The sequence below is a fragment of the Callospermophilus lateralis genome, chromosome 6 (genome assembly GCF_048772815.1).
Source record: "Callospermophilus lateralis isolate mCalLat2 chromosome 6, mCalLat2.hap1, whole genome shotgun sequence".
Taxonomy (NCBI): Eukaryota; Metazoa; Chordata; class Mammalia; order Rodentia; family Sciuridae; genus Callospermophilus; species Callospermophilus lateralis.
The window spans coordinates 123,488,881-123,516,720 of NC_135310.1; the positions used below are offsets into that span (position 1 = coordinate 123,488,881).

A 27,840-nucleotide genomic window follows, 5' to 3' on the forward strand; every position below is an offset into this window, starting at 1 on the left:
TACACCTTGAACACATGGGCTCCTGTGGGACATTCCAGGTCCAAGCTCTACCACCAGTCGTTGGCCTCAGCAGCCCTGGTAAGCAGGGCCTCTGCACCAGTGCTGCCCTGGGCCTCAACATGGAGCAGGGCTCTTGGCTGACTTCCTGGGGTTGTAACCCAGACCTTCCTGAGATGTTTGGGATTTTGGAAATCAAACCTTGACAGGCAAAGTTTATGTAAGGATTAGTTCCCAGTTGAAATAAGACAAAGAGAATGAGGGGGAACCAATGTGGATCACCCCTCTGCCCTCACTGTGTGACAGTAGCCTTCCCTTCTCCTTAGTTTAGTCCATCACCACTGGCAAGAAAGGAGTTGAGGGTGTCCTCTACCCCTTGCTGGTCCCGGAGGTCATAGGTTGTCTTAGTCAGCTTTTTCATTGCTGTGACTTAAAGACCTGACAAGAACAAGTACAGGAGGAAAGTTTATTTTGAGTTCATGGTTTCAGAGGTCTCAGTTCATAGAAGGCTGACCCATTCCTCAGGGCTTGAGGTGAGGAAGAATATCAGGGTGGAAGGGTGTGGTGGGGGAAAATAGCTAAGGACATTGCAATAAAGAAGAAGAAGGAGAAGGAGAGGAAGAAGAAGAAGAAAGATGGAAGAAGGAAAAGGAGGTGAAACAATGAGAGAGAGAGAGAGAGAGAGAGAGAGAGAGAGAGAGACTCTTCAGTAATAAAATATAAAATATATACTCCAAAGGCTCACCTCAATGACTCACCTACTCCAGCCACACCCTACCTGCCTTAAATCGCCACCAGTTAATCTCTATCAAGAATTAATTCACAGATTGGGATAAGGCTGTCTTGACCCAATCATTTCACCTCTGAGCCTTCTTGCATTGTCTCAAAGATGAGCTTTTGTGGAATATCTCACATGCAAACCACAACACTGTTCAAACCTCCCCTGTGGCAACAGCAGAGGAGCAGGGCTCTTGGCAGACTTCCTGGGGTGTGACCCAAACATTCCTGAGGTGTCTGGGACTCTTTTCAGTGGCACCCTTGTGTCCCTTGGTAGGAATGTTCTCCTCAGGATATCAGGACCTCCTGTCCTGCAGAGCCCAGGGTGGGAGAGATGGGAAGTGCAAGATCCCCAGTGGGTGAATCTAAGTGATGGTGAATGGAGCCACTTAGTTTCTTTCTTTTGAGAGCACAGCACCATAGAGAGGTCTCTGATTCCATAAATACACTGTGTCCTAAAAGAAGTCACCTTGTCATTTAGAGGGCTTCCCCAAAGCTTGTGCTCAGGTGTGTGCCTTAGAAGGCCCATCCAGCATTGTGTGTGGCTGGAAGTCCCTGCATGGTGCAGACTGTGACAGGACCTGTGGTCCCATGGTCATGGCTCATGCCACAACTGGTTGTCTGTGAGTGCTGTCATGGTCAGATATCAAATAAGAGCAATTTGGATCCTTTGGATGTGACATGATGACAGCTCTTCATAGTGGTGCATGATGGCTGAGGGTCTGAGTCATGGAAGGAAAAACTGGCACATGAAATCTATTTCTAGGATGATGAACCTCATGCCCTTCTAGGATGCAACTGGCTCAGTGAAATCACTTTGTTACTTGTGTTTACTTGATCCCATAAAGAAATAATGTATCTCTAGGATCAGCATTGGCTCCTAATTCTGAGAGGTTGGATATTAAGAGGTGGCAGCATCTGGATCATCCTTAGTAAGAGGAATCAGTTCTGCCAGGCTCAAATGTATGGTGCATCTCTGCCTTTCCTCCATTCATATGCCTATCATTCAAGTCCTGGGTGGCCAGTAATGAACACAAATATGTTAGTCTGCTTTCTGTTACTCTCACAAAATACCTGGGGAAAGCATTGTAAAAAGAAGAAGGGTTTATTTGGACTCACTATTTCCAAATGTTGCTTTGGGGCCTGTTGTGAGGCAGAACATGAACATGGGGAGCACCTAGCAGAGGATGCTGCTCCCATCATGGCAGTCAGAAAGCAAAAAGAGAGACAGGAAGGAACCAGATCCCAACCTCCCCTTCAAGGACACACACTCAGTGTCTTAGTTTACTTCAGTAGGACCCACCCCCTCAAGGTTCCACCATCTCCAGATAGTGCCATGGTCTGGGGAACAAGTCTGTAACTCATGTGCCTTTGTAACAGTTGGATCCTGTCCATTGGTCTACTTGGCTGTTCAGAGCCACTTCAGGTGGATGTTTTCTGCATGTGATTCAGGCTCAAGCCCAGATGTACCATTTCCATGTGATGATGGACTGCCCCAAACCTGTTCAGGTTGTGACCTAGTGAGCTTCACAGAACCCAGTCCATGTTGGCTCTTGTCATCCCAGTGTTCTTTAGTGTCCCATGATCAAACATTCTGCTTCACCAGGCCTAGCAACACAACAAAGCTGATTACTGAGAGGGGCACATTTCTGTGTGTGGAAGGCCTGGCCTCCCTCAGACCCCAGGACCTTTGATAGTATTTCTCCCCCTGAGCTTGGTTTAGCTCCATCCTGCACCTCTCACATCACTATTGCTCCCATATCTGCAGAGTCTGAGGGGTGATGAACCATGCCCTGAACTGTTGCAGTGTCCATTGTTGTCCAGGTCCCACATGAAGCTGGCCTATTATGTCACCAAATATGTGGCACAAACACTGTGCCTCAGTGTGGAAGGTGATGTTGTCAGAACCCAAAGAGGCCCAGGCCACCTGCTTCCTTTCCCGCAGTGAGGGGTGCCAGGTGCAGCAGCTGATCCTGTACCATGGAGGGGACATCTCTGCTTGTCTTTAACAGCTGGACCCCTAAATCACAATGAAGGGGCCACTCCTGAATCTCTGAATGTTTTATCTTCCACTTTCTGAGGAGCATGTGCCTCATCAAGAGCTCCAGGGCACTTCCCCCTCTGGCTCATCCATCCCAGGCAGCATGATGTGGGATGAAATGAACTGACTTCATAGTCTATGGGATGTGCATCCAGTCCAGACTCTAAACACTGCATCCTAGAGGGCAGGGACGGTGAGGCTGTGGGTATGAGGTGTTGGTGTCAACTCAATCCCAGTGCATGACACTCCCCAGCCTCCTGCCTGTTTCCCTCTCCCCATTAACTCTCCTGAGTTAATGGTGGTTCCTTGGCAGAAGGACTGAGGGAATAATGGCCACATGTTCTTGTCATGATGTTCTAGGCTCTTTCTTCCCTGGATGTGGACACCTCTTCAGTCACTGGGTTCTGAATCTGAACATTGGCTCAGATATGGGAATTGAGAATGGAATCAAGACTTCTTTTTTGTTCAAGTACCTTCAGCCTCCTGCTCTCCACTTTTGTGTTAATTGCTGATACTGAGAAGGGCACTTGCTGGTCACTGTCTGTTTGACCCTATGAACACCACCCTCTATGAACCTTCCCAACCCCCTTACAAATCAGAGCACCCCTAACTGCTGCTCTGGAGTTGCTGTGGTGGGCACACCCTCTGGTCAGTGCTGGTTATCTGCCACCACTTGGTCTCAAGTTTTTTTAGGGCCAGACCCTCCCCATGAATGTGAATGAGCCCCCTTTCCTACCCTCATCCCAGCCTGAACAGGAAAACACCCACTTTTTTAGTGAAGCAGGCCCTTGTCACCAGCATATTCCTGTGGGTTTTGGTGAAAGTGTCCTCTGGGACACTGGAATTCAATGCTCTGTTTTGTCTTGTGGCCTCTTCCTTCAGCCTCTGTATTCCATTCTCCATTGTGTTCTTGAGCATCTAAGTCATGTCCACTTGCTGAAGAGTGGACATCAGTTTTTCCTGTGTTCACAGAGGTCACAGAACCACAGAAACTACCACAACCCAAGTGGCTTTATGTAGCTCCATTATGACCTCACAGTTACATAGGTTCCAAGTCCCCCATGGAGCTCACAGGGCTCAGGTCAAAGTCAGCAAGTCTTTGTTCCTTACTGGAGGCTCTGGTGAGGAATCTGCTTCCAGGACCATTAAGGTTGTCTTGAGAATTCAGTCCCTATCTCCTTGCTGACTGTCACGAAGGAGCTACTTTTAGCTCCTGGAGCCCTCTCCCAGGTCCTCATATGTGCCCTCTATAGCACGTCTCATCCTTCTTCATTAGAACCTCTGATGTCCTCTCTGCTGAATCTCCTCCACCTGCCTCTCTTGTAGCACATCTCTGACTCCAGCCAGAGGAGGGTCTCAGCTTGAAAGATGTACTGTGATTGGCTACCCAGGACAATCTCCCCAATTTCAGATGTTCACCTTAGTTACATCTGTAATGTCTCTTCTGCCATATGATACAACTTCTTAACTCTTCCAAGGATTAGGGCCTGGGCAACTTTAGGGACTATTCTTCAGTCCCTATACCTTCTTGTGCCAAAATCAGTGAGGAGCAAGGAGATAGCACTTCTGAGAGGGTGATGGACAGGAAGGAGCCAGGAGTGCAGAGATGGGGAAATTGCTTGGGGTCCCTGGGTGTGTCTACCATGAGGGGAGTGCCTACCATCTCATGACAGGCTAGGGGATAATGGGAAGGGGAGCAGAATGGTCTGAGAACCTCAGTGTGGAGCAAGGACCCCTACCCACCTGCAGGACCAGGTGTACATGATACTCATGGAATCCCCCATGGGAAGGGACTTCAGAGGACAGTGCCGTCCAGGAGACCAGGATTCTGTTAGAGCTGGGAGGCAAGGACATCTTGAGAGGACTTTGGTAGTTTGTTTTTCATGAGCTGAGAATTTCAGGGGGTACCATAGGAATATTCCAGGATTTGGTGAGAGGGTGTGAGAGGAGACAGAACAGGAATGTGCAGAGCCTTGTTAGGATGACAGTGCAGGACATTGAAGGGGACCTAGCATGACTAGCCAAACAGGAAAAGGACACAGGAGGTTTGTCCTGGTGGATTCAGGACAAACAGTGAGGTGGGCTGGGAGAGCGGCAGCTGTGGGAGTAGGTGCGTCCGGGCGTTTTCTCTGTGGATGAAGATAAGATTTGGGTTGTTGGGTCTTGGCGCCACTGTGGAATCTTTCTTGCCCCCTGATTATCAGGTGGAGTGTCTGAGGGTGGAGGTTGACTAGGCTGTGCATAATTCATTCCTGAACTGAGGAGAGTTGGGTGCTCACCTCCAGGCTCAGGTCTGCTGATCCCTGCTGTTGGAGGTGCCATTTCTGTATACCATATGAGACCCTGACACAGAGTCCTGTTATGTCCTGCTAAGGGGGACAGAGGCCAGGGGAGACAGAGGCTGTGACTTTGCCCTGATAGTCATGTGTATATATCCTTTAGGTGGGCAGTGAGTTATGTTCCCAAGTAAGAGACCAGTTTTCTTTAAAAACTTTAGTGAATAGGGTGTTTCCAAAAATGTATTTCCAAAAACTGAAGAATAAGAAGTAGAGAGAATGTTTCTACTTTTCTCTTGGTCTCAAGGGAACCAGGGTTGCAACTTTAAATGGGATCCTTGGAGAGGGTCAAGGGCCCCAGATCATGCTTCCAAATGCAAGGCATGTGGGAGGTAATTGGGCAAATTTTATACTTCTTGATGTTGGATAATATTAGGAGCTCATAGTAATTTTCTTTAGTGTCATAACCATATTATTATTGGAAGAAAAATGTCATTTCCTAAGAGATGAGCACAGATTTGCTTATGAATGAATGTCACAATGATTGATTTTTCTAGTGTTTCAGCAAGAATTATACAACTATAATTTCTTACATCTTAAAACAAACGTGACAAAATACTGAATTAATTAGGTCTATAGTCACCATTGTACTATTCTTTTAGAGTTTGGAAACTTTTATTTTTCTAATGTAATCTGAAGATTATTTAATACTTCCTTACAACATGGGAAATGTTCACAATATAATGCCGAACAAAAATGAAGTTTCAAGTGTACACTGTGTGAGCCTGAATGGTGGTGTACAGCTGTAAACCCAGCTACTCTTCAGGCTGAGGCAGGAGGATGGCAAGTTCAAGGCCAACCTGGGCAACTTAGACACTGTCTCAAAATTGAAATTTAAAAGACAGTGTAGCTCTGTGGTACAGCACCACTGGGTTTAAGTGTTAGTATAAAAAAGAAAGAAAGAAAGAAAAGAAAAGAAGAAAGAAGAAAGAAAAGAAAGAAAGAAAAGAAAGAAAAAAGTCTGTGTTTTGAGAATGCCTCAGTTGAGGGTGTATCAGCATTTGTCAGCTTCACATAGTCTGCTCCCAGTGTGCACTAATCTGTAATCCCTAGGATAAGGGAGCAAGGTACGGTAGGGGACACCAAGAGACATTTCCACGTAAGCCCTGTCTGCACCCACCACCCCTCCCAGGACTATTTGCTCCCCCAGGAGGTCAACCACAGGCAAAAGATGGAGGGGTCCGAAGGCTTTGGCCCTCACCCCCCAATCCTTCCTCTACCAGTTGTTGCCTGAGCTTCCTCCCTCCACTGCCACCACAATCCCCCTAGAGCTAAGCACAGGAGGTTCCATATGTGGAATCCACTCTCCATTTCAGACCTGGGAGGTAATTCCAAGACAGCTGTCCTCCCTGGTGACTGCCACTGTGTGAAGCCCGAAGGCATCGCCCACGTTGGCTGGGTTCTCTCTAGGATCCTGGCATTGCCCAGATAGTCTTGAAACTCCTTGTATCACAAATTCAATCTCATTCTTTACAATTGCTCCTCTGACAATTGACAAGGGAAAACTGAGGCCCAAAGAAGGAGATATGCTGGGCCTTTCCCCATGACCTGTGGACAATATGGCAATGCAGGTTTCAAACACGTTTTGAGTAAAATGTAACAGGGTCCCTTGTGCCTCTACTCAGTTTTTCTTTCCCCCCACCCTCTGCTGGTGGGATGTGGACCTTCACACTCTATTTTGCATTTTTAGTCATATTTATTACATGTCTGTCTACTAAAAATGTATTCTTTTGGGGTCTGGAGTGTAGCTCAGGGGTAAAGCACTTGCCTAGCAGCCTGAGGCACAGGGTTTCATCCCCAAAGCCACAGAAATGAAATTTTAAAAATAAAAGTATCAATCAGAATGAATCAGACATTAATTTCCTGGGTTCATATATGAATATATGACCAGTATAACTCCACAACATGTACAATCACAAGAATATGATAAGTTATATGCTATGTTTGTATAATATGTCAAAATACATTCCACTGTCATGTAAAACTCAAAAGAATAAAACTGAAATAAATACATAAATAAAAGTCTCATTTTCAAAAGCAATTGAGGGAAGATCCAATGCTATGAAAATATGAAGACTTATTCTAAGACAGAGCTTCTGGTGTTGGATTATAATTAATATTCTTCTTTTTAAAAACAGTATTCTCTTGAGTCTGGCACTTAGTTTATTGTATTTTAAACCAAAAATATTCTCCCTGACACCTTGTACAAATCCCAGTTTATACTAAACCACTGAGCCACATCCCCAGTCCCCATTTATTGTATTTTATTTATTTATTATATTTGGATACAATCAGATTCTAAATCAAGACTCAATGTTTATTTTCATTTCAATACAATTCTAGCAACTCACAGAACATGAAAGGCACTGTTTTCCCAGTCCCTGGAGAAACCACTGTCAGACTGTTCAAGGCAATCATCTAGTTTTTCCCTGTATTATAAATACATACTATGTAAGTGGCGGCATTCCAGTATTTTCCTAACCTTTTTAAAAATCCTAAAATATGTTGGGCAGCTCTTTTCACAGCAATACATTTAAATGTATTTTCCTCATTTTAATGGCTAGCTAGAATTCTATTGCATAGATTTACTTTGGGGGATGATGGGAATGTTCTTCATCTTCACTCACTTGTGGTGACACAAACATGTGTGAATACCCAAATGCAACGAGCAGTACATTTCTAAATATGCATTTTATTGTATGTAAACTATGGATTAGTAGAGTTGGTCTAAGAAGGATGGTACCTCTTTGAAATTTGTATTTTGGTTCTGCAAAAAGAAAATAAAAGAAACCCATGTTTTTAAGAGATAGACCCAGACATCTCTGGAGGTAAAGAGATGGTGGACTGGGTCTGGTGGCAAACATGTGAACAACCCCAGCAGCTTATAAAGCGGAGGCAGGAGGACTGCAGGTTGGAAGCCAGCCTCAGCAATTTAGCAAGCCCTAAGCAATGTAGTAAGACCATGCCCCAAATAAAAATATTAAACAAAAAAGCATGGTGGCACACACCTCTAATTGCAGCAGCTCAGGAGACTGGATCAGGAAGATCATGAGTTCAAAGCCAGCCTCAGCAACAGTGAGGCACTATGCAACTCAGTGAGACCGTGTCTCTAAATAAAATAGAAAATAGGACTGGGGATGTGGCTCAGGGGTTTACTGCCCCTTGAGTTCAATCCCAGGTACCACACCCCCAAAAAACAATTTAAAAAGGACTGGAAATTTTGCTCAGTGGTTAAGCACCTGGGTTCAATCCCCCATAACAACAACAAGAGAGAGAGAAGGTGAGAGAGTGTGTTATGGTGTCTCACATTATTATCCAAAAGCACAGCAATCTTAAGAAAAGCCATCTGTTTATTTAGGGGTGGGGGAAAGAGAACAATGGTGACAAAATGTTCACAAAAGATGTCCCTAGATTAAGGGTAAAAATAAAAGCTAGAAATAATAAAATACATGTTTGCTTTCTATCTGAGAAACAGCATATTCTTCCATTATGAACCAGGGTAGGAGGAGCCATATCTCCTACTTTGACCACTAAATTCACTGATATTTGCATTTCTCATTGCAGTGTAGCAGGGAGCTCAACACATCCTTTATACTCTTTGTTGCTGTGATATCATTGGTACTAGTGAGACCTGCTTCGAGGTCTGGCTATTTAATGTGTCAAGAAATTTATTTAAAAAGATATTTTAGTATTTTCAATCATTTATGATATTTTATTTATTTATTACATTTGGGTACAATCAGATTCTAAATTGAGACTCAATGTTTACTTGGATTTCATATTAGAATTTAACCTTGTTTTTAAAAAGATAAAGAACTTTTGTAGATACTTGTTTTTGTGGTGCCGGGGAATTGGGCAGGGGAGGGCGGAGCTCATATATAATAGGCAAACACATTACACTTGGTTACATTCCCAGCCCTCTATGCTTGTTCTTCAGGGTAGGGAAAGTCTGCATGCCTGAAACACAATCTTTCTGGATTTTGGGGGATTTGATTGAATTCGGGGCCTGGTTCAGGCTATGGAGGTAATCTACCATTGAGCTCTGGACTCAACCCTGAAATAAATACATTTTAAATATGATGTTATACAAAGTTCTTGGAATCGTAATCAGAGTTCTATTACCCTTCCTTACATTTCTTTTTGGCTTGATATATATCTATATCTATCAATATATTTTTTTCTCTTTTGGGTACTGGGGATTAACTCTGAGGCACTTTACCACTCAGTACACCCCCAGCCCTTTTTATTATTTTTGAGACAGTGTCTTACTAAGTTGCTTAAGGCCTCTCAAGTTGCTGAGTCTGGCCTTGAATTTGGTGATCCTCCTGCCTCAGCCTCCCACATCACTGGTATTATAGGCTTGTGCCATCACTGCCCGCTGGGTTTTGTTTTAAATATGATAAATAAAGGAAGGTTGTAGTTCTTTCTGTAGTGGAGGTTGTGGAGTCTCTAGGGCTCATCCTGCTCTGGAATCTTAAGGGGGTGATGTGGACAGCAGAGCCACAGACTTGCAGACATTCCAAGCTCTACATCTTTTCCCCCTTTCTGCTGTCCTTATCCCCTTATCCCCTCCCCCCATACTTCCTCTCTTCTTTCTTCAGTATTTCAACCATTCTCTCCACAGCCCTCTTTTCTCCACTCTCTCCCTTCCATTTCATCTTTATTGAAGCCTGGTGGCCAACACTAGGGACTGCGTCCACCTTGGACAGGCCAAGGTACCGGGGGGGGGGGGGGGGGGGGGGGTGGGGGGACACAAGGCAGGGCTCCTCACTAGGCTGTTGTAAGCCCTGAGGCACTGACTGAGCCCGCTGTTCCCGCTGTTCCCAGGTGGGTTCAGTGACAGTCACCTCAGTCTTCCCTGGAGATCACACTCTGGGTCCGAATTAGGAGACTCACTGAAGGGTCCGAACTTTGAGAGGATTTTTCTTGGAATTAGTCTTTGTTTTTCTCTGGGGGGTTTCAATCAGTACCGCCCTGAGGAGGGAGTTCCGTGCATGGCAGGACACTGAGCCCTAGAAAGTGGCTTCTGATCTTAGAACCCAAAGGTGAGTCCCCGCCCCCTCCAGGGGAAAGGGATAGAGGAAGCTTTTCTGTACCCACCCGCCACAATCCCAGTGGATGCTGGACCCTGGGCGTCCCCCAGCCACAGGGTCTGCATTCTCACAGCAGGCAGGAGTAACTGCCCTGCAGATCAAGAGCCTGACACCCAGATGCAGCCCGCCAGCCTCCCTCCAGGCACCTATAAGCACTTTCAATTTGCTTTTATATCAACCAATGGTTTTATTTTCTTGGGTCAAAGAGGGAGTGACATGTGATTTTCAGCGATCCCAGTAAAGTTTGGTTTCACAAACTTCAAACCCTGCCAAACTGGGCAAGAGACAGCCCTGCCTTATGTAAGTCAGAGCTGGGCGGTTTCAGTTTCTATTCAGGAACTCAGCTGTGGCGCCCAAGGTCAGTGCAGAGAAAGCCCCACATATTCTTGTGAGTCCAGGGGTGCAAAGGGGAAAGTGGAGGGAGAAAGGGTGTTTAATGATGCAGAGAAGAAGGGGGTTTGGGGAAGGGGAGGTGCAGAAGTGCTTTGCACAAAAGACTACCTGGGAGTCTTGGTGAGGAAGGAGCAGCCAGGACTAGGTCCTCTCAGAGCCCAAGACCTAGAGGCCTTTTCCCTTGCAGTCATATGTAAATGTCCTGGAGCAAACCTAGCATGTAACTATTAGGTAGTAAGTCTTTTGGAGGAATGAGCAGAATAATACTTGGAGCTGCCCACCTAAGAAGTCCTGGAAGGAGGGAAGACGACAGGGAGGAAAGGGCTTGGGACCAGCTGTCAAGAGAGCTGTGTTTCCTCTCCTACTCTGCATCACCACCATCCTTGTGACCTTCATTAATGAAAATAGCCTCTCAGAAAGGAGACTGAACCCTAATCCTTTAATCCATCCTGTGCTAAAAATTATTTTCACAGTCAATAAAAAGGAAAGTAAGTCTAAGAGCTTGTCAAAACATCTCCATCAATGAGCTTTCCACCCACAGAAAAGGTATAGACAACAGCCTTAGGGAATAGTTAGGGTTCATTTTTATAAAGGCATTTTTAGGGGAGACAAAGAGAAATGAGCAATTTCCAATCTTGGAGTGGTTTGCAGTCCACTGGAGAATGTCATGGATGGTAAGAAGGGTTTAGGGGAAGGCACAGTTAGGACCATCATGTGCTGGAACTCTGGTTCTGAAACTTACCTACATACTCACAACACCTAGGGAACTTTAAAAGACACTGCAGCATAATTCCCACCTAGCTTTACCTATTGAATAGATTTTGGCTGTGGCCTGGGCATAAGGATGTTAAGAACTCTGCGGGTGGTTCTCCTAAGCAATCAAGGTAGAGAACAACTAACTCCATGTTGGAAAGACCAAGAGATGTATGTTGGGGATAAGGCAAACTTCCAGCACAAGGAGGTTTCCATAAGCATGGTTATTACTATTACTACTGAGATATAATTCATTTACCAGAAGTCAGACTTTGAAAGTGTGCAACTCAGTGGGTTTTAGTATAATCATGGATGTGGAGAGGTCTGATGGTTAGAAGGCAAAAGCAGGAGCAGTCCCCTGCTTTGCAATAGCATCCTGTTGAGACAGGGTAAGGAGATCAGGGCAGCTTGATTTGACCTCAGCCTAGGAGAGATGTGACCAGAGAAATGCGGGGAAAGGATGATGCTAGACAGCAGATTGTGGCATCTGTAGGGTTTAATGGGAGAGTAGAGGTATCCTGTGTTAAAATGAGCAGATGCAGCAGCTGTGTATTAGCTTGGGGCATTATGGTGACAATTGGAGATAGACACAGTATTTATGAAGAAACATTTGCAGTATTCTTGGATGAAGGTAGTTGAAAGTTTGGACTAAGGTAGTGACTGTGGAGATGTAAAAGGGTTTCAGGAGGTAGAGAAGCAGGGGAAATGGTCAATTAGAAGTGACCAAGGGGATGCTTTTAAGAGAAGTAGGTAGGTGGTGGGGGTCTGTAGTGGTTGGAGAAGTGTAGAGTGGGCTTCTTGATCTGTTTGATTTGAGGGCCAAATGGGCCCAGAAATGCAGATGCACTAAGTGAGACTGGTTGGTGTTGGACTGGTCCATAAGAAGCAGTCTGATGGGGCTCATGAAGTACCTGGGAGAGCTAGGGCAGTGACAGGATGTGAGCAGAGGAAACTAAACCTGGCTGGATCTTGGAGTCAATGGCAGGAGAAAGAACAGATTAGAATGGCTGAAATGTCTAAGGGTGTTTGGAGCCTGATGGATTTTTGTGTGGAAGGTGCTTCTGAGAGCAGAGGTGGCTGAAATCTGCAAAGAGCTCTTGTAATCTCTTCGTATTTCAGGGCTTCTGAATTGGGGGGAGAAGTGCGGGGCCAGACACAGCTCCTTTGCCAGCAAGGTTGTACTTGATTGAGGGCAGTGTGTTGGGAGAGTAAAAAGGCTTGGCTCTTCCAGAAGTGTGCCAAGCAAGGAACAAGCCAGAACCGGCCACATGGGGTGATGTGCTACAGGAGATTGGGGAGACCCATGCTTCTCTGTGGGCTGAATTCCACTAGGTTCCCAGCGATGTGGCAGTGTTTCTAAGGTTGAGCCATGGCAGTTGCTCAGAATCTGACCCTACAGCATTCACCTAGCTGCTCTTATTCTATCTTACCTGGGGAATCCTAAATCAGAGGCACTTTTCTGGAGGTTAAGGCCAGTGTGACATAGTGGATATTTCTCCCTGTCTTTGGAGTAGTTCAGCCTTCATCCTGTGCTTGAAGGGAAGTTCTCCTTTAAGCGTAGCTCCTCCCTCTCTGCTCCTGATTGGTCTTCTCAGGCATCATCCTTGTAGCGTGAGTGTTTATTGAGACACCTGCTCTGTGCATGCCACCAGTGTGGCTCCCTTCCGGGCAACTGTCAGGCAGCCTCTCTCTGCTGATCACCTAGGAGAATGGCAGACCCTATGAGACTGGGCGCCCTGCTGCTCCTGGTCGGCACTGCTCTTTGTGCACCTCTGGGTTCCGCGGTTGGTGAGTGGGCTCATGGTGGTTCTTCAAAGCGGGAGATGCCAGGCGAATCCAAGGAGCTTGGCGGGCTCTGGAATTGCGGGGAGAAGTGCGGGGCCGGACGCAGCTCCTTTGCCACAAAATCTCAACTCCTCCTTTCAGGGCATACCCCACCTCCTGCATCTGCATCGGTGCTGCACCTTGCTTCCCTCCCTCCCCTCACAGCCTTGCTCCTCCTTTGGAACAGCCTGGTTCTTTCCACGCCCCTGAGTCCCAGCTCTGCCTCCTGCTTTGATCTTTGAGAGAGATTCAACTCCCTTAGAGGTCTGCCTTTCATGGGACCACTTTATCAAAATTGATAGATTTTGAGACAGTTTCCAGCCCCCCATCCCCAAGCCCTGTCCTCTTCTGGAGTCAGCAGCGTGCTCCCATGGAGCGCTCAGTATCTGGAGTTAGGGGTCTTCCTCTCTCCTTTCTGTTGCTGTGGGCACTGTGGTTTCTCTAGTCAGACTGAGGGAGGTTCGAAGCCAAGGACTTCTGGGCCAAGAGATTCTTCCTGTGACTTCTCTCATCTCTACCCTCAAGGACCCCTGCTCTCCTGCCGCTTGGGGGGGGGGGCGGGGTTTTCTCCCTCCTGCACCCCGCTTTACCCTAATGTGAACTCCATTGTTCCCACCAGATCTCTCAGTGCCTCCTCAGCTGCCTGTCTCACACCTGTCACCCAGTCCGGTTGCCCTCCCCCTCCCTGCTCTCCCCTCCAGACAGTAGTTCTCTGATCATTTTCTAAGGCGTGTCTGAGCATTCTCTCCCTCACCAGGCAGGCCCTTCCTCCTTCCCTGTGAGTCATTCATTGACTACAAGGAGCAATGCTGCTGTAAAAAACTGTCGCCCTCCTTCGCAGACCCAAACTTTGCTTTTTAAAACAAACAAAAAAGTTTTTAGTTAGACTGTTTTTCTCAAGTTTTCTCCTCCTCCTCCTCTTCCTCCTCCTCTTTCTCGTTTGGTGTTGAACAACTTATTTTAATGAATTTGTCTTTTAATACAATTATAAAAAAAGATTTCTACCATTTTAATTACAATTAAATGTAAATTTTAAAACTAATAGTTAATAACAAGTTAATTTTTAAGTTTTTAACTATAAGGATATCAAATATAATACAGAACTTAATTCAATGCTATTGTAACATTCAAATAAACTTCTTAGCATTCCAAGAGTATCAAATTGCCCCTCCAACACACACACACACACACACACACACACACACACACACAAATCATTTCTCTTAAGCAAGTATAGTACCTGCTGGTGTTTACAGTTGTTAAAAGTTAAAAGCAGAGACACTTTCAGCTTGAATATGATTTGAGTACTTAAGCCAGCTAAAAGTTCTACCTGATACAGGGAGTAGGCTCATAGTCTTGGCATCTGAAATCATGTCACAGAGTTTGAATGTTAGACGTGTACTTTTAAACCACAAGATAAAGAAACTCTAGGCCATTTAGTACCTTTTCTTGTATGTTTTTTATTTGACAATAAGAAATTAGATTTAATGTTATCATTCTTCAATCAAATAAGACGACCATAAGATTTCTGTTCATCTGTTTCTTAGTGGATTACTATCAAATGTGCTCAGACAATTCTTATCAGAGCTGAGCATTTTCACATGAAGCTAATCAGTTTTTGCTTAAAATAAAATTAATAATACATGTACATGTAGATTAAAACTAAACATAACCATTTGTAATCTAACATGGAATATTTGAACAAAAAAACTGAGAAAGCCACTAGAAAGGAGACATGGAAGAAAAAAAAATTAAATAGAGATTATACATTTTTTTAAATCACTAAGACAACTGCTACCAATGTATTCAGAACAACTAAGGTCAGAAAGAACATATGAAATGTGAAAATTTTCTCTACAGGTGAAATAAATGTGTTTTAAGGAGAGAGAAGGGGGTAGAGAACATGAAAATTATAATTCTGAAAAACTACAAACTTTCAAAAAGTACCAAACATGGAATTAGTAATTTATCAAAAATTGTACCCACCCCTGATTTTCTTTTGAGGGAAAAATAAAAACAGTTTTTGAAGGGAATAAAACAGACTTTAAATTGAAAATCATTCTAACAATAATGTGTTTTTACTGAAAAATACTATTAGAGATAAAATTAAGTTAAATTTCAGGTACTTTCCATTTAATGTGGGCAAAATTACAATGTTTCCATAGCAAATATAAACTAATAATTTATATTCATTTATAATATAATTTCTAGGAAAAGTTTACTGTCCTCAGTGTTCAAAAATAAGTAGAAATTTTAATTTTTTAACCAGTTAACTTTCCATATCTAGGATCTATTATGGTAACGTAAAATAAAAGTTTAATTCTGCTGAACTAAATCTCAAATAGATTCAGATTTTTTGAAATGTATGAAAATACTCATTTTTAAAAAAGTTTTAAATTTTTATAATTTTTTTTATCAATGTAAATATCAAATATTCACAAGAGATACTTTATATCAGGAAAAAAACCCCAATATGTACAAATGATATTCAAAAATTACAATCAAGAAACAATAATTACACAAAACAAAATTTTTTTGTTACCTTATATATAGTCTTTATTACAATTCATCTACATAGAAATATTTTTCACAATCTGATAAGTAGAAAAGGTTTTTTATTTTTTGCTTTCTAGAGCCCAAGCAAATTTACTCAGTGTTCTTAATATGTTTCCTTTTAACATTATCTGAACCATTGGTCATAGGATTGGGGACTGATGAACTAGTGCCATTGGAAGATGATTTTGCTCCACATTTCTTACCCTACGATGAAAACTGTTGCTGCCAGCCAAAGAGCAGCCGACTCAATATATGCTCAAAAGGAGCAAGAGTCACAGAAGTCTCTGTAACCATCATGGTTATCTTTGTGGCCACAAGAAAAATGGTATAAAGGAACATAAGATTATGCTTTGATATGGTCAGATGCTTGGTGTGCTGAAATGTGAAGAAGATAAGGGACCCCAGCAGGATTACCTTGGAAAGATAGGACATCTGTAGCCATTCCTCATCTTCTGGTTTCCAATCTACTTTTACCAACTATTCAAAATTCATGATAATGATACCACCTGCACCTTGGGCCCATCCAATAGCTATCATGACTAGCCAACCATTTTTGTAATAGCTATTAGCATGTGTGACTCCACCTACTATTTTCCAAGTTCTGATCACTCCTTCATTCCCACAGCCAGAAGTTGAGCATATTAAGAATGGATATCCCTAGGAAATTAGATCCCATGGGCAAAAAATATAGTATAGTAGATTGAAGATGCTAGTAAAATATTAGTGTGGTTTGCAAGAAACCTCAGTGGAAGCTCTGTAAGCAGTACACACGATAAAAATCCTCCACCATAGCAGTGGAGCATAGCAGTAGACCAGCTTGAAACAAGATTCTTCCATGCCCCTTCCATTCCTACCAGCTGATGCTTCAGTGCCATCACAGACACCAGATGTGGGTGATGTCAAAAAAGGGAGCATGGTGATGTGGGAATAGGCCAGCATCAGCTCCTCCCAGGGAGGGTCCAAGTTACAACCCACCAAAGCTGCCTAAGCAGCCTCTGCTAGGGGTTCCCCTCTGGCAAAGTGGGAGTGCAGGAGGGGACAACTACATGAGCTGGACTCAGGTTTTATTTTCTTTTTGTTAAACACATAGTTATATAAATTTATACAATGCAGTGCAATGTTTTCATACATGTATACATTTTATAATGATCACATGAGTAATTAGCACAAACTTCATACCTCACCTCAAATATTTTCCATTTACTTGTGATCAGATCATCTAAAATCCAGTGTTAGCTATTTTGCAACATACACTACATTAATATTTACTGTGGTCATCTTGATGTGCTATAGTATGGCACAGAGATTATTCCTCCTACCTAATTGAAACTTTGTGTCCTTTGATCAGTGTCTCCCCTCTTCTATCTACTCTATACCTGTGCTAATCAGCACCCCTCCTGCCTGCCCCAGTCTCCACTTATAAGTGGGATCATTTGTGTGTCTGTTTTATTTTCTCATTGTCTCCTCTAGGTTTATCCATATTGCCACAAACAACACAATTTCCTGGTTTGAGGGTACCTTTTTTATAATAAAAATACTGGGGATTAATCTAAGGATCTTATGTCTAGTAGGCAATCCCTCTACCCCTGAGCTTCATCCTCAGCTCTAATAACCTTTTTGTTGTTGGTGGTGGTGTTAAAATTGATTAGTATTCTTCCTGTGTGTTTTCCAGTGTATTGTTCTTTTGTTTTGTTTGATTTTGGAGGTGGGTCTGCTATGTTGACCAGGCTGGCCTTAAACTCCTTATCTCAAGGAATGCTCCTGCCTCAGCCTCCCAAGTAGCAGGCATGCGCCACAGTGCCTGGCTCTTTGTCCACTTTTTGTTTTCTATATGTTCTTATTGTGCATGATAGTTGTACATAATGGTGGAATTTGTTGTTACATACTCATACATGTACACAATATAACAATGTCATTGTCTAATGTCATTCCCCAGTATTTCCCCTTTCCATCTCCTCTTCCCTCCCCTGGTTCCTTTCCTCTACCTCTACTGATCTTTCTTCAGTTTTCATGAGACCCTCCCCACCTTTCTTTGGTTTTCCTCTCTTGCTTCCACATAAAAGAGAAAACATGTTAGCCTTCACTTCTGAGTCTGGCTTATTTCGCTTCACATAATGTTGTCAAGTTCCATCCATTTTCCTGAAAATGGGAAAATTCATGTTTCCTTATGGCTAAGTCAAATTCTATTGTTTATGTATACCATATTTTCTTTTTCCATTCATCTATTGATGGAAAACTAAGCGGGTACCCTACTGTGTCTATTGTGAATTGTGCTGCTATAAACATGAGTACGTATGTATCACTATAGTATGATGAGTTTAATTCTGTAGAATAAATACTGAGGAGTGGTACAACTGGGTGGTGACTTCATTCCTAGTCTACTGAGGAACCTCCATATTGATTTCCACAGTGGTTGTACTATTTGCAATCCCACCAGTAGTATAAAAGTGTTGTTCTTTCTCCACATTCTGTCCAGCATTTAGTATGGTTTGTACTCATGATGACTGTCAGTCAAATTATAGTGGGACAAAATCTCAGTGTAGTTTTGATTTGCATTTCCATAATTTCTAATAATGCTTTCATGTGTTTGTATTTTTTGAGAAGTTTAGTTCATTTGCCCATTTAATAGTTGGATTATCATTTTATGATATTAAGTTTTTTGAATTCTTTATATATTCTGGATATTAATCCTCTGACAGAGGAGTACCTAGCCATGATTTTCTTTCATTCTGTAAATTCTCTCTTCACATTCTGAACTATTTTGTTGGTGTAGAAGAAGCTATTTCATCTGATGCCATCCCATTTATTAACTCTTGGCATGACTCTGTGAGCTTTAAGGGTCCTCTTGAGAAAGTCATCACCTGTACCTGTATGTTAGAGTGTTGAACCTCCTTTCTCTTCTAGGAGTTGCATAATTTCTGGCCTAATTCCTAGGATTTTAATCCATTTTGAGTTGACTTGTACAGGGTGAGAAATAAAAATCATGCCTCATTTTTTTTCACATATGGACAGCCTGTTTTGCAGCACCATTTGTTGAAATGGCTGTTTTTCTCCAATGTGTGTTTTAGCAACTTTATGAAGGATCAGATGACTATAATCTGTGTGAGTTTGTCTGTCTCATTATGTGTCATTATATATATATTCATATATATATGTTCTCTTGATATATATATATATATATATATATATATATATATATATATATATAACTTTTTGTTACTATTGTTACTATTTTGTTACTATTGCACTTTTTGTTACTATTGCTCTGTAGTATAGTTTGAAGTCAGGTCTTGTGATCCTTCCAACATTGATTTTTAGGCTTGGAATTGCTTTGGGTATTCTGGGTCTTTCATTCTTCCAAAGGCACTTTAGAACTATTTTATGTAGTTCTGTGAAAAAAAATCTCATTGGGGTATTTTGATGGGGATTGCATTGAATCTGTGTATTACTTTTGGTTTTATGTTCATTTTAGCAATATTCATTCTGCTTATCTCTGAACGTGGGAGGTCTCTCCATCTTCTTGTGTCTTCTTCAGTTTCTTTCTTCAATGTTCTATGATTTACATTGTAGAGGTCTTTTACCTCCTTGGTTTGATTTACTGCAAGGTATTTTCTTTTTCAAGGTTATCATGAATGGTGTTGATTTTCTGATTTCTTTCTCAGGTGATTTATTATTGGGGTATCGGATCTTCTAAGTATAGAATTGTTAAATTTGCAATCATTGATGATTCAACTTCTTCTTTTTCTATTTTTATCCCATTGATGTCCTTCTCTTACCTATTTGCTCTGTCTAGAATTTCTAGTAGTATATTGAATAGGAGTGATGAGTGTAGACATCCTTTTCTTGTTCTAAATTTTCATGGAAATGCTTTCATTTTTTCCCCATTCACTATGATGTTGGCTTTGGCTTTGTTGAATATAGATTTTATGATGAGGTAAGTTCCTTCTATGCCTAATTTCCTTGGTGTCTTTATCATGAATGAATGCCAAATTTTGTTGAAGGCTTTCTCTGCATCTATTATGATGAGTATGATTTTTTTCTCCTTAATTCAATTCATGTGGTATATTACATGTATTGCTTTGTGAACATTAAACCATCACTGCATCACTGGGATAAATTCTTCTTAGTCATGATGCATCATCATCTTAATATGTTGTTGAATACAGTTTGCTAATATTTTATTAAGAATTTTTTTATCTAAGTTCATCAGAGATATTGATCTGTTGTGATACTGGCTTTGGTCTGATGGTGATACTGTCTTCATAGAATGAATTTGAAGTGTTTTTTTCCGCATATGATTTTTTAAATAATTTGAGGGGCATTGGCATGAGTTCTCCTTTAAAATTCTGGTAGAATTCAGCTGAGAATCATTGTGTTCCTGGGGTTTTCTCTGTTGAATGGTCTTTTAGTCAGCCTTTTTGTTACTATGACCAAAAGTTCTGACAAGAACAGTTTTAGAGGAGGAAAAGTTTATTTGGTACTCATGATTTTAGAGATCTCAATCCATAGATGGCTAAATATGTTGGGCCCTAAGTGAGGCAGAACATCATGGTGGAATTGCATGGAGTAGAATAGCAGCTCAGGACATAGCAATCAAGAAGCAGAGAGAGAGAGAGAGAGAGAGAGAGAGAGAGAGAGAGAGAGAGAGAGAGAGAGAGCTTCATTTATACAATATAAGCCCCTAAGGCACATCTGCAGTGACTTAAACCAGGTAGCCAACCCTACCCACCTAAAGTTACCTCTGGATTAATCCACTGCTTAGGTCATGCCTCTCTAATCACTTCACCTCTAGAAATCCTTGCATTGTCTCGAAATCCTTGCATTGTCTCATACATGAGCTTTTGGGACTCTTCATATTTAAAGCATAGCAAATGGCTTTTATTACTTTTTCTATCTCATTTCAATTTATTGGTCTGTATAAGTTTTCTCTGTCTTATTGATTTGATTTTGGAAGGTCATATGTATCTAGAAATATATCCATTTCTTCTAGGTTTTCCAAGTATTGGAATATAGGTTTTCAAAACTGTCCCTAATAATTCTCTGGATTTCTGGGATATCTATAGTGATTTCCTTTTTTATTTCTAATTTTATTAATTTCAGTCTTTTCTCTTTTTCTTTTAATTGTTTGGCTCTTTTATCTTCACATCAACTCTTTCTATCACATACCCTCCCACTCTGAAGGGCCTCCCCCAGGTTGTGCAACTTGTCCACCTGCCTTGATCCTCTCTTCCCAGGCCTCTACTTCCTTCTTCTCTCTGATTCTGCATTAATCTGTAGTACACTGCCCTGGTTTCTGTTTGGTGTTTAATTGTGGTAAAATAGACATAATGTACAGCTTCCTATTTTAACCATTTTGAGTGTACAATTCAGTGCCATTAAGTGTGTTCACATTTTTGTGGAAACTGAAACTCTGTACCCATTAAACACTAAGCATCCACCCCCCCACCCCAGTCCCTGTCGTCTCTCTGCCAGCATTCTACATTCTGTCTCTATGAATTTAACTCCATAGATTCCATACAAGTATAATCATACAAAATTTGTCCTTTCATGGCTGGCTTTTCCACTTAGCTCATGTCCTCAAGATCATCCATGGTGTAGCAATTGTCAGAATGTCCTTCCTTTTCAATGCTAAATAATATTCATTTCACATGTAAGCCATATTGTGATTAGGTTTTCATCAGTTGATAAATACTGTGGTTATTTGTACCTTTTGGATTTTGGGAACAATGCTGCTATGAATGTGGGTGTACACATACCTCTGGATTTCCCTGTCTTTACAACTTTTGTGTTTATGTCCAGAAATACAATTACTGGATTATATAGAAAGTATCTTTTCCATATTTAGAGGAACCACCATACCATTTTCATAGCAGCTGCTCCATTGTATATACAGGCAAGCAATGCACCGTGCTGCAGTTTTCTCTGTAGTTATGAACTTGTTCATTCTGCATTCTTTTTTCTAAACAGTAGTCATCCTCATGGGTACAAAGTAGAATGTCACTGTGCTTTTATTTTCATTTCCCTAATGATTGCTGATGTTGAGTGTCTCTTTGTGTGCTTATTGGCTATTTGTATATCTATCAGACAACTGGCTGTAGTGATACTTTGCCCAATTCTGAATAAATTCAACATTTTTCTTATTCTTGAGTTTTTGAGATTCTTTTTTGTTTGCTTGTTTTATGGAGCTGGGATCAATCTTAGGTTCTTGCACATGCTAGGCAGGTGTTCTATACCTGAGCTAACCCCAGCCCAAGATATATTGATATATTTGAATGTTCATCTCTTATTAGATATGTGACTTGCAGATATTTTCTCCCATTTAACACGTCACCATTTCTGTGGGTGGCCTTTGGTGTATAGATGTTTTTAATTTTGATGAGTCCAATTTATCAATTTTTTCTCTACTGTGTGCTTTTGGCATCCTATGGAAAATGTGGTTAAATCCTTTGTTTTGAAGATTACTGCCAATACATTGTCATATATTATATATACTTTTTATTTGTTTTATTTTTGTACTATGAGTTGAATCCAGGTTCTTTCACATTCTAGTATGTGGTCCCCACTGAGCTACTCCCAGTAAATTTTTATTTTGAGAAAGGGTCCTGCTAAGTTGTCCAGCTTGGCTTTTAACTTCCACTCATCTGCCTCAGTTTCCTGAGTATCTGGGATTACAGGCACATATCACAATATGTACCAGTCAGTGTGTTTTCTTCTAAGAATGTTTGCTTTTATAGTCTGCATTTTTTTCACTTTGAGTTTGTGTGGGCACACACTCTGAGTATTGAATCCAGGCATTTGCAGAAGCTAGGCAAGAACTCTATCATTGAGCTACATCCCCAGACCTGAGTTAATTTCTATACATGAGTAACTAAAGGATCCAACTTCATTGTTTGTGAAAATTCAAATTTTCTAGCATATCTATTGGAAAGATACAATGTGTTTGTGGGGGGCTATGGAAAAATAGAGTTACTTTGGATTAGATAGAAGGAAGTGAAAGGAGAGGAGGGGGTATGGAGTAAGAACGATAGTAGAATGAATCGGACATTATTACCCATGTGCATATATGATTACACGACCGGTATAACTCTACATCATGTACAACCAAAGCAATGAGAAGCTGTATATACTCCATCTATGTATGATGGGCCAAAATGCATCCTACTGTCACATATAACTAATTAGAACAAATAAAATAAATGAATAAATACATAAAGAAAAAAGAAAAGCTACATCAGGTCTTTGGAAACACTGCCACCTGCTTTTTCTCAGGGGATGCCACTAGGACAATTTAAGTCCCCCACCTGAGGCTTCCAGATGCTGATCATTTACTTTGGACCAAGCCCACTGCTTCACTTCCCTTTAGGGTACAACCCCACTCAACACTTTGGGGCCACAACCCTCACACTAACTTTGACCCCCTGTCTGCCCCACCTTATCCATGAGAAGTCTGCACATAGACAGCACACACACACCCTCTGGGGACCTGCCCTGCCTGGGCTCCACTTCAGTGACCATAGGCCCACCCACCCTCTGCCCTTCCTGTGCCCTCTCTGCACTCTGACAAGCCCTGCCATGCACCTCAGCCCCTCCCACAACTCCCTTGCCTCTGTAGGCCAACCTCTCCCCTTGAACACCCACCTGTACCCTTAAGAACCCATGCCTATGTGTTGGGCCCTGGCCAACTTGCCTGCCTCTCTCCATTTCCCCTTTCTCCATCCCTCACTTCCCCTCTCCTTCCTCTCTGCTTTCCTGTCTTCATTGTATTGGGAACCTTTCTTCTGTCCCTTTGTCTGTGTGTGTTTGCTGCCTCCTCAGGTGCTCAGGACAGCAGAGCCTTTGTGGTGAGCATTGATGAGCACTGTTCACAGGTGGAAGTGTAATCTGCTGTTTCCTCTTCCACAGGGACCCACAGTCTTCACTATAACCTCACAGTGAGGTCCCAAGGTGGATCAGTGCAATCAAGGTCCTTTGCCAATGGTTATTGGGACCATCAGCTCTTCCTTCACTATGATAGTGACAATAAAGAAAGTGCAAAGCCCCAGGGGCCATGGGCAGAAAAACCTTTGGGAACTGAAAGCTGGGACACAGAGATCCAGGAGTTGGCAGAGCACAGCAAGAATCTAAAAGCAACCCTGGCAGATATCAATGTCTGGCAAGAGCAGAAAGGAGGTGAGTGTGGGCAGGGGCAAGTGCGATGTGAGGCTTTCTCCAGGACCTGTGTCTTCTCATTGCAATTGACTGGGGAGGGCAAGAAATGGGCTTTATACAGACCTGCACAGGGGACTTGGAGGAGAGCCAGGTTGGGGTCCCCTGTGGGCTGGTATTTTTCACTTGGTGGGCAGGGAGGCGGAGGGCCCAGGGGATGGAGAAGTGACTGGTGGGTGGGGGCAGGGTCTCATTTCCTCCAGGAGACTTGGGGCTGCAAGATTCACAAGGACAACCGCACCAGGGCCTTCTGGAATTTCTACTATGATGGGGAGCCCTTCCTCTCCTATCACCCAGAGACACACAGCTGGACAGTGGAGCCATCCTCAGCTCAGAACTTGGCTGTGGAAGTCAAGAATTCCTGGGATGCAGATGACATACAAAGCAAGGATTACTGGGCCCAAGTACAGGGAGAGATTTGTGGAAGACTCAGGAGATATCTAGTCTTCTGGAAGGGCTCTTCCTACTCCCCTGGAGCCTCTGCCCAGAGGACCTTGTGTGAGTTTATCATGTTGTGATTTGCCTGTCCTGTCACAACGCTAGATAGAGACAGGAGGGTGTATGTGCCCAGACACTAGTAAGCCCCCACCTCCCTGCCTGCCTGCTATCATAGAGAGCTCCAACCTGGCCCCACAACCCTGGACCCCCCAAAATACCCCTCATCACCTCACAAACCAGAATTCCTATAACACCCTCTATTTAACATAACACGTTGAAGTGAGAATGTGAGGCCACAAGCCCAGTGACCATCCTCCTGCCAGTCAGAGGACTTGGGCTCCAGGTTGAAGACAGACTTGTGGACCTCACTTCAATGAGGTCTTAGGCCAGAGTCAGAAGAGTGGAGAAGGGGAGTGAGGCTTGGTCACATGCCTGACTATTTTTGCCTTTATTTTCCTCCAGTGTTCCCAGCAGTGAATGTGACCTGTGCTGAGGCCCTGGAGGACACCATCAATGTGACATGTTGGGCTTTTGGCTTCTATCCCCAGAATATCTCTGTGACCTGGCTTCAGGATGGGGAACCCCTGAGCCAGGGCACCCAGCAGTTTGGTGGTATCTTTTCCTATGAGAATGGGACCTACCGACCTGGGTGTCTACCAGGATTCCCCAAGGACAGGAGCAGGGGTTCAGCTGCCATGTGGGACACAGCAGGAACAACAGCACTGGCCTTGTGTCCTGTGGTGAGCCTGGGGGTCCCAGCAGTGGTTCCCAACCAGGTGACTCAGTGACCAGGGTGGTGAGAGGGGAGAAGCCTTGAGGCTCAGTACCCAGAGTGTAACAATCCTACTTTCAGGGACTGCACTGCTGCTTCCAAGCCAATGGGCTGCCTTCCTGGGTGTGGCTGCTGGTGTTGCTGCTGTGATTATGATTATTGTTTGTGTCTGGTACTGCAAGAAAAGGAAGACAAAATCTACTGCAGAAGGTTCAGGTGAGAAAAGCGTTCAGTGGCTGGGGATTGCAGGGCCTATTTGGAATGTAGAGTCTCTTGTGCCTCCCGCTGCACAGACAGCAAAGGAGGTGACCAGCTTTTTGGAATAGAGGATGGAGTACTATCTCCAGCCACACCCCTTAGTCTTGCCAAAAGCCAGGGCTGTCAACATTTCTGAAGGTCCAGATGCAGCCTCTGTGGCTGCAGGGTGAGGAGTGAGCAGCAGTGGGGCCGTGGCTTCTGCTGTCCTCGTCTGTCTCTCAGGCTTTCCTGGGTTGACCAGAGGACTGTGTTGGGAATGGAGGGCTGATTGGTGCTAGGTAGATTATCTTGTCCTCAGGGGGACACAGAATGAATGAGTTGTGAACTTTGGGTGCTTAGAAACTGGAGAGGAATCTCATGAATGGTGATGCCACTGGTCCCTCCCCTCACTCTCCCCCAGTCTCTCCAGCTGTCAGGAGCAAACCAGGAAAAAGATCCATAGGGCCAGAGCCCTGTCAATGCAGCCCCTGGGAGGCCTATGTAGAGCAGGCCCTGCTAGGAGCTGTCTCCTGAGTGTCTCCTCTGGGTCACTTGAGCATGCCAGTCACCATCCTGTCCCCACTATACAGCTCTTCCTCCTGGAGTGGCCTTGCAGATGACATGAACAGGAGAATGGCTTATGTCCTTGGCCATCTGGGGAGAGAGACCAACCTATTATAGGGCAGCTGTGGTCATTGTTTTTCTGTTATGTCTGGAATTTTCCAGTGTATCCCCAAGGGGTGTTGGTCCCCACAGGCTAGGGCACACAGTCCCATAGCAGGGGCCCATTCAGGTGACTCTACAAGTAGGGTAGGCAGCTCTGTGGTCTCTGCTGCTCCCATCTATGGCCTTCCAAGAGGGGGAACAAGGGAAATGCTAGTTCTACTTTCTTGTGGTCAGAAATGGTTGCCTGGAATGTCACTAGGGCAGTGCCCAGGAAAAGAGTGGGAAAGGCCTGTTGCTTATTTTTGCAAATTTCTACTTTGAATGTTGAATCTCAGTAAGGGTGTTTCCAGTTTCAACTGTATCATGTGAATAAGCAGTTTTCCAGCACTCACGTACTAATGTGCACTAAATGTTACCTTTGGAGATCCCTGTATAGGAGTGCCCCCTGTGGGAGACCTGGATTGTGACCATGACAATGCAAAGGAACAGAAGATGGTCCTACAGTGCACACTGCAGAATCTCAGGAAAACCCTAGTTTTCTTTGGGAAGAATACCTCTGAGGACTGTGAGGATTGTGGCCTGCAGAAGTCCCTGCTAGGAATGGAGGAAGGAAGTCCAGGGCAGCCTCAGGAAAAAGAAGCCCTTGGGGAAGAGCTGGGTTCCCAGCAGTAGGTAAACCACGCAGGTAGGGGAAGCAAAAGTGCAGATTGAAAGCCTGGGCAGGTGCAGAGGGTCAGTGATTCTGAGTCTCCTCTGCATGGGCTGTTGTAGGCAGGGGAGCAGCAGATCATGTGGCAGACATGCTTTTCCAGGCTAGGCCTGCTGGTGCCCCTGGGCTTCTTGGTGGACTGTCCAGTTAGGAGCTGCTGACTCAGGGCTGGGAGGGAGGGATGCTGAGCTGCAAGTGGAGCAGGCCCTGCTGGGTGAGCACCTACCTCTGCAGGGGAGGAGGCCTGTGAACTAAGGGGTAGAAGGGCTCTGTGTGAGGCCCGTGCCCATCCTGACAGGAGCAGGAGATGCCTTCTCTTGGAGGCCCCCACTCTGTAGGGAATGATTTACCTCTGGAGGAGGGGGCACTGGACTTCACTTCCAGATCTTGACCCTGAATCCTGCAGCCCTTTCACTCCCTTCTGTGGTGGAAACAGAGACAGGTGACACTGCTGATAGAGACACAGAGGAGCCTGATAAGGGCAGGAAAATGGGATGAGAGGGGGAAAAAAGTCAGGGCATTTACCTCCCTCAGAGAATGGCCAAATCTGACTTTTGAGGAACTGAGGAGAGAAAAATCTTAAGGGAGTAAACAGCATTATTCTGCGACCAATTGAACACTGACTGGTTCCTCCTTTTCCCCAGAGCCCCTGAGCCTATATGACCCAGATCAGCAGCAGAGGACACCAAGTGACTACACTGGATCCACACAGCTGGGGTGCCAACCTTTGCTGAGAGCTCCCGGGGCTTCAGGGGGAGCTTACACTGGGCAGCCCTACTGTGACAAGCACTTTTTGTCTTGGTGCCTTGGTTTCCTCATCTCTACAATGTGAAAACGTATGTTTGCTAACTAATGCACCTGTTATGTACTAGTATCCTTATTATTTTATTATATTTTAGCACATTACATATAATTATGGTATTTTAATAAATGAGAGTATTTATAAGTGTCCTTATTCTGCCTCCTTCCAAGAAACCTAAAATACTGGCTCTCCTTCAGTGTTGAGGGAACTTCAAACCCTCTTTGACTCTCTGTCTTACTTC

General features: G+C 43.6%; 1 protein-coding gene and 1 pseudogene across 1 annotated transcript; one reads left to right on the top strand and one right to left on the bottom strand.

Moving 5' to 3' along the window:
- Positions 1–14: 14 nt before the first annotated feature.
- Positions 15–27,840, top strand: LOC143402024 (MHC class I polypeptide-related sequence B-like). The gene is made up of 8 exons (XM_076859543.1): positions 15–78; positions 10,474–10,602; positions 23,673–23,939; positions 24,162–24,473; positions 24,876–25,153; positions 25,267–25,401; positions 26,513–26,773; positions 27,442–27,840. Exons 1-6 carry the CDS (start codon positions 15–17, stop codon positions 25,333–25,335), a joined length of 1,119 nt encoding a protein of 372 aa, XP_076715658.1. The 3' UTR covers positions 25,336–25,401; positions 26,513–26,773; positions 27,442–27,840.
- Positions 15,861–20,593, bottom strand: LOC143401693 (trimeric intracellular cation channel type B pseudogene; annotated as a pseudogene).

Bases quoted from the DNA above. Each gene is read 5' to 3' on its own strand.
- LOC143402024 (XM_076859543.1), top strand. From the start codon at position 15: ATGGGCTCCTGTGGGACATTCCAGGTCCAAGCTCTACCACCAGTCGTT. The intron at 24,474-24,875 runs GTGAGTTTATCA...ATTTTCCTCCAG, and splicing joins CTCTGCCCAGAGGACCTTGT to TGTTCCCAGCAGTGAATGTG. The intron at 25,154-25,266 runs GTGAGCCTGGGG...TCCTACTTTCAG, and splicing joins CACTGGCCTTGTGTCCTGTG to GGACTGCACTGCTGCTTCCA.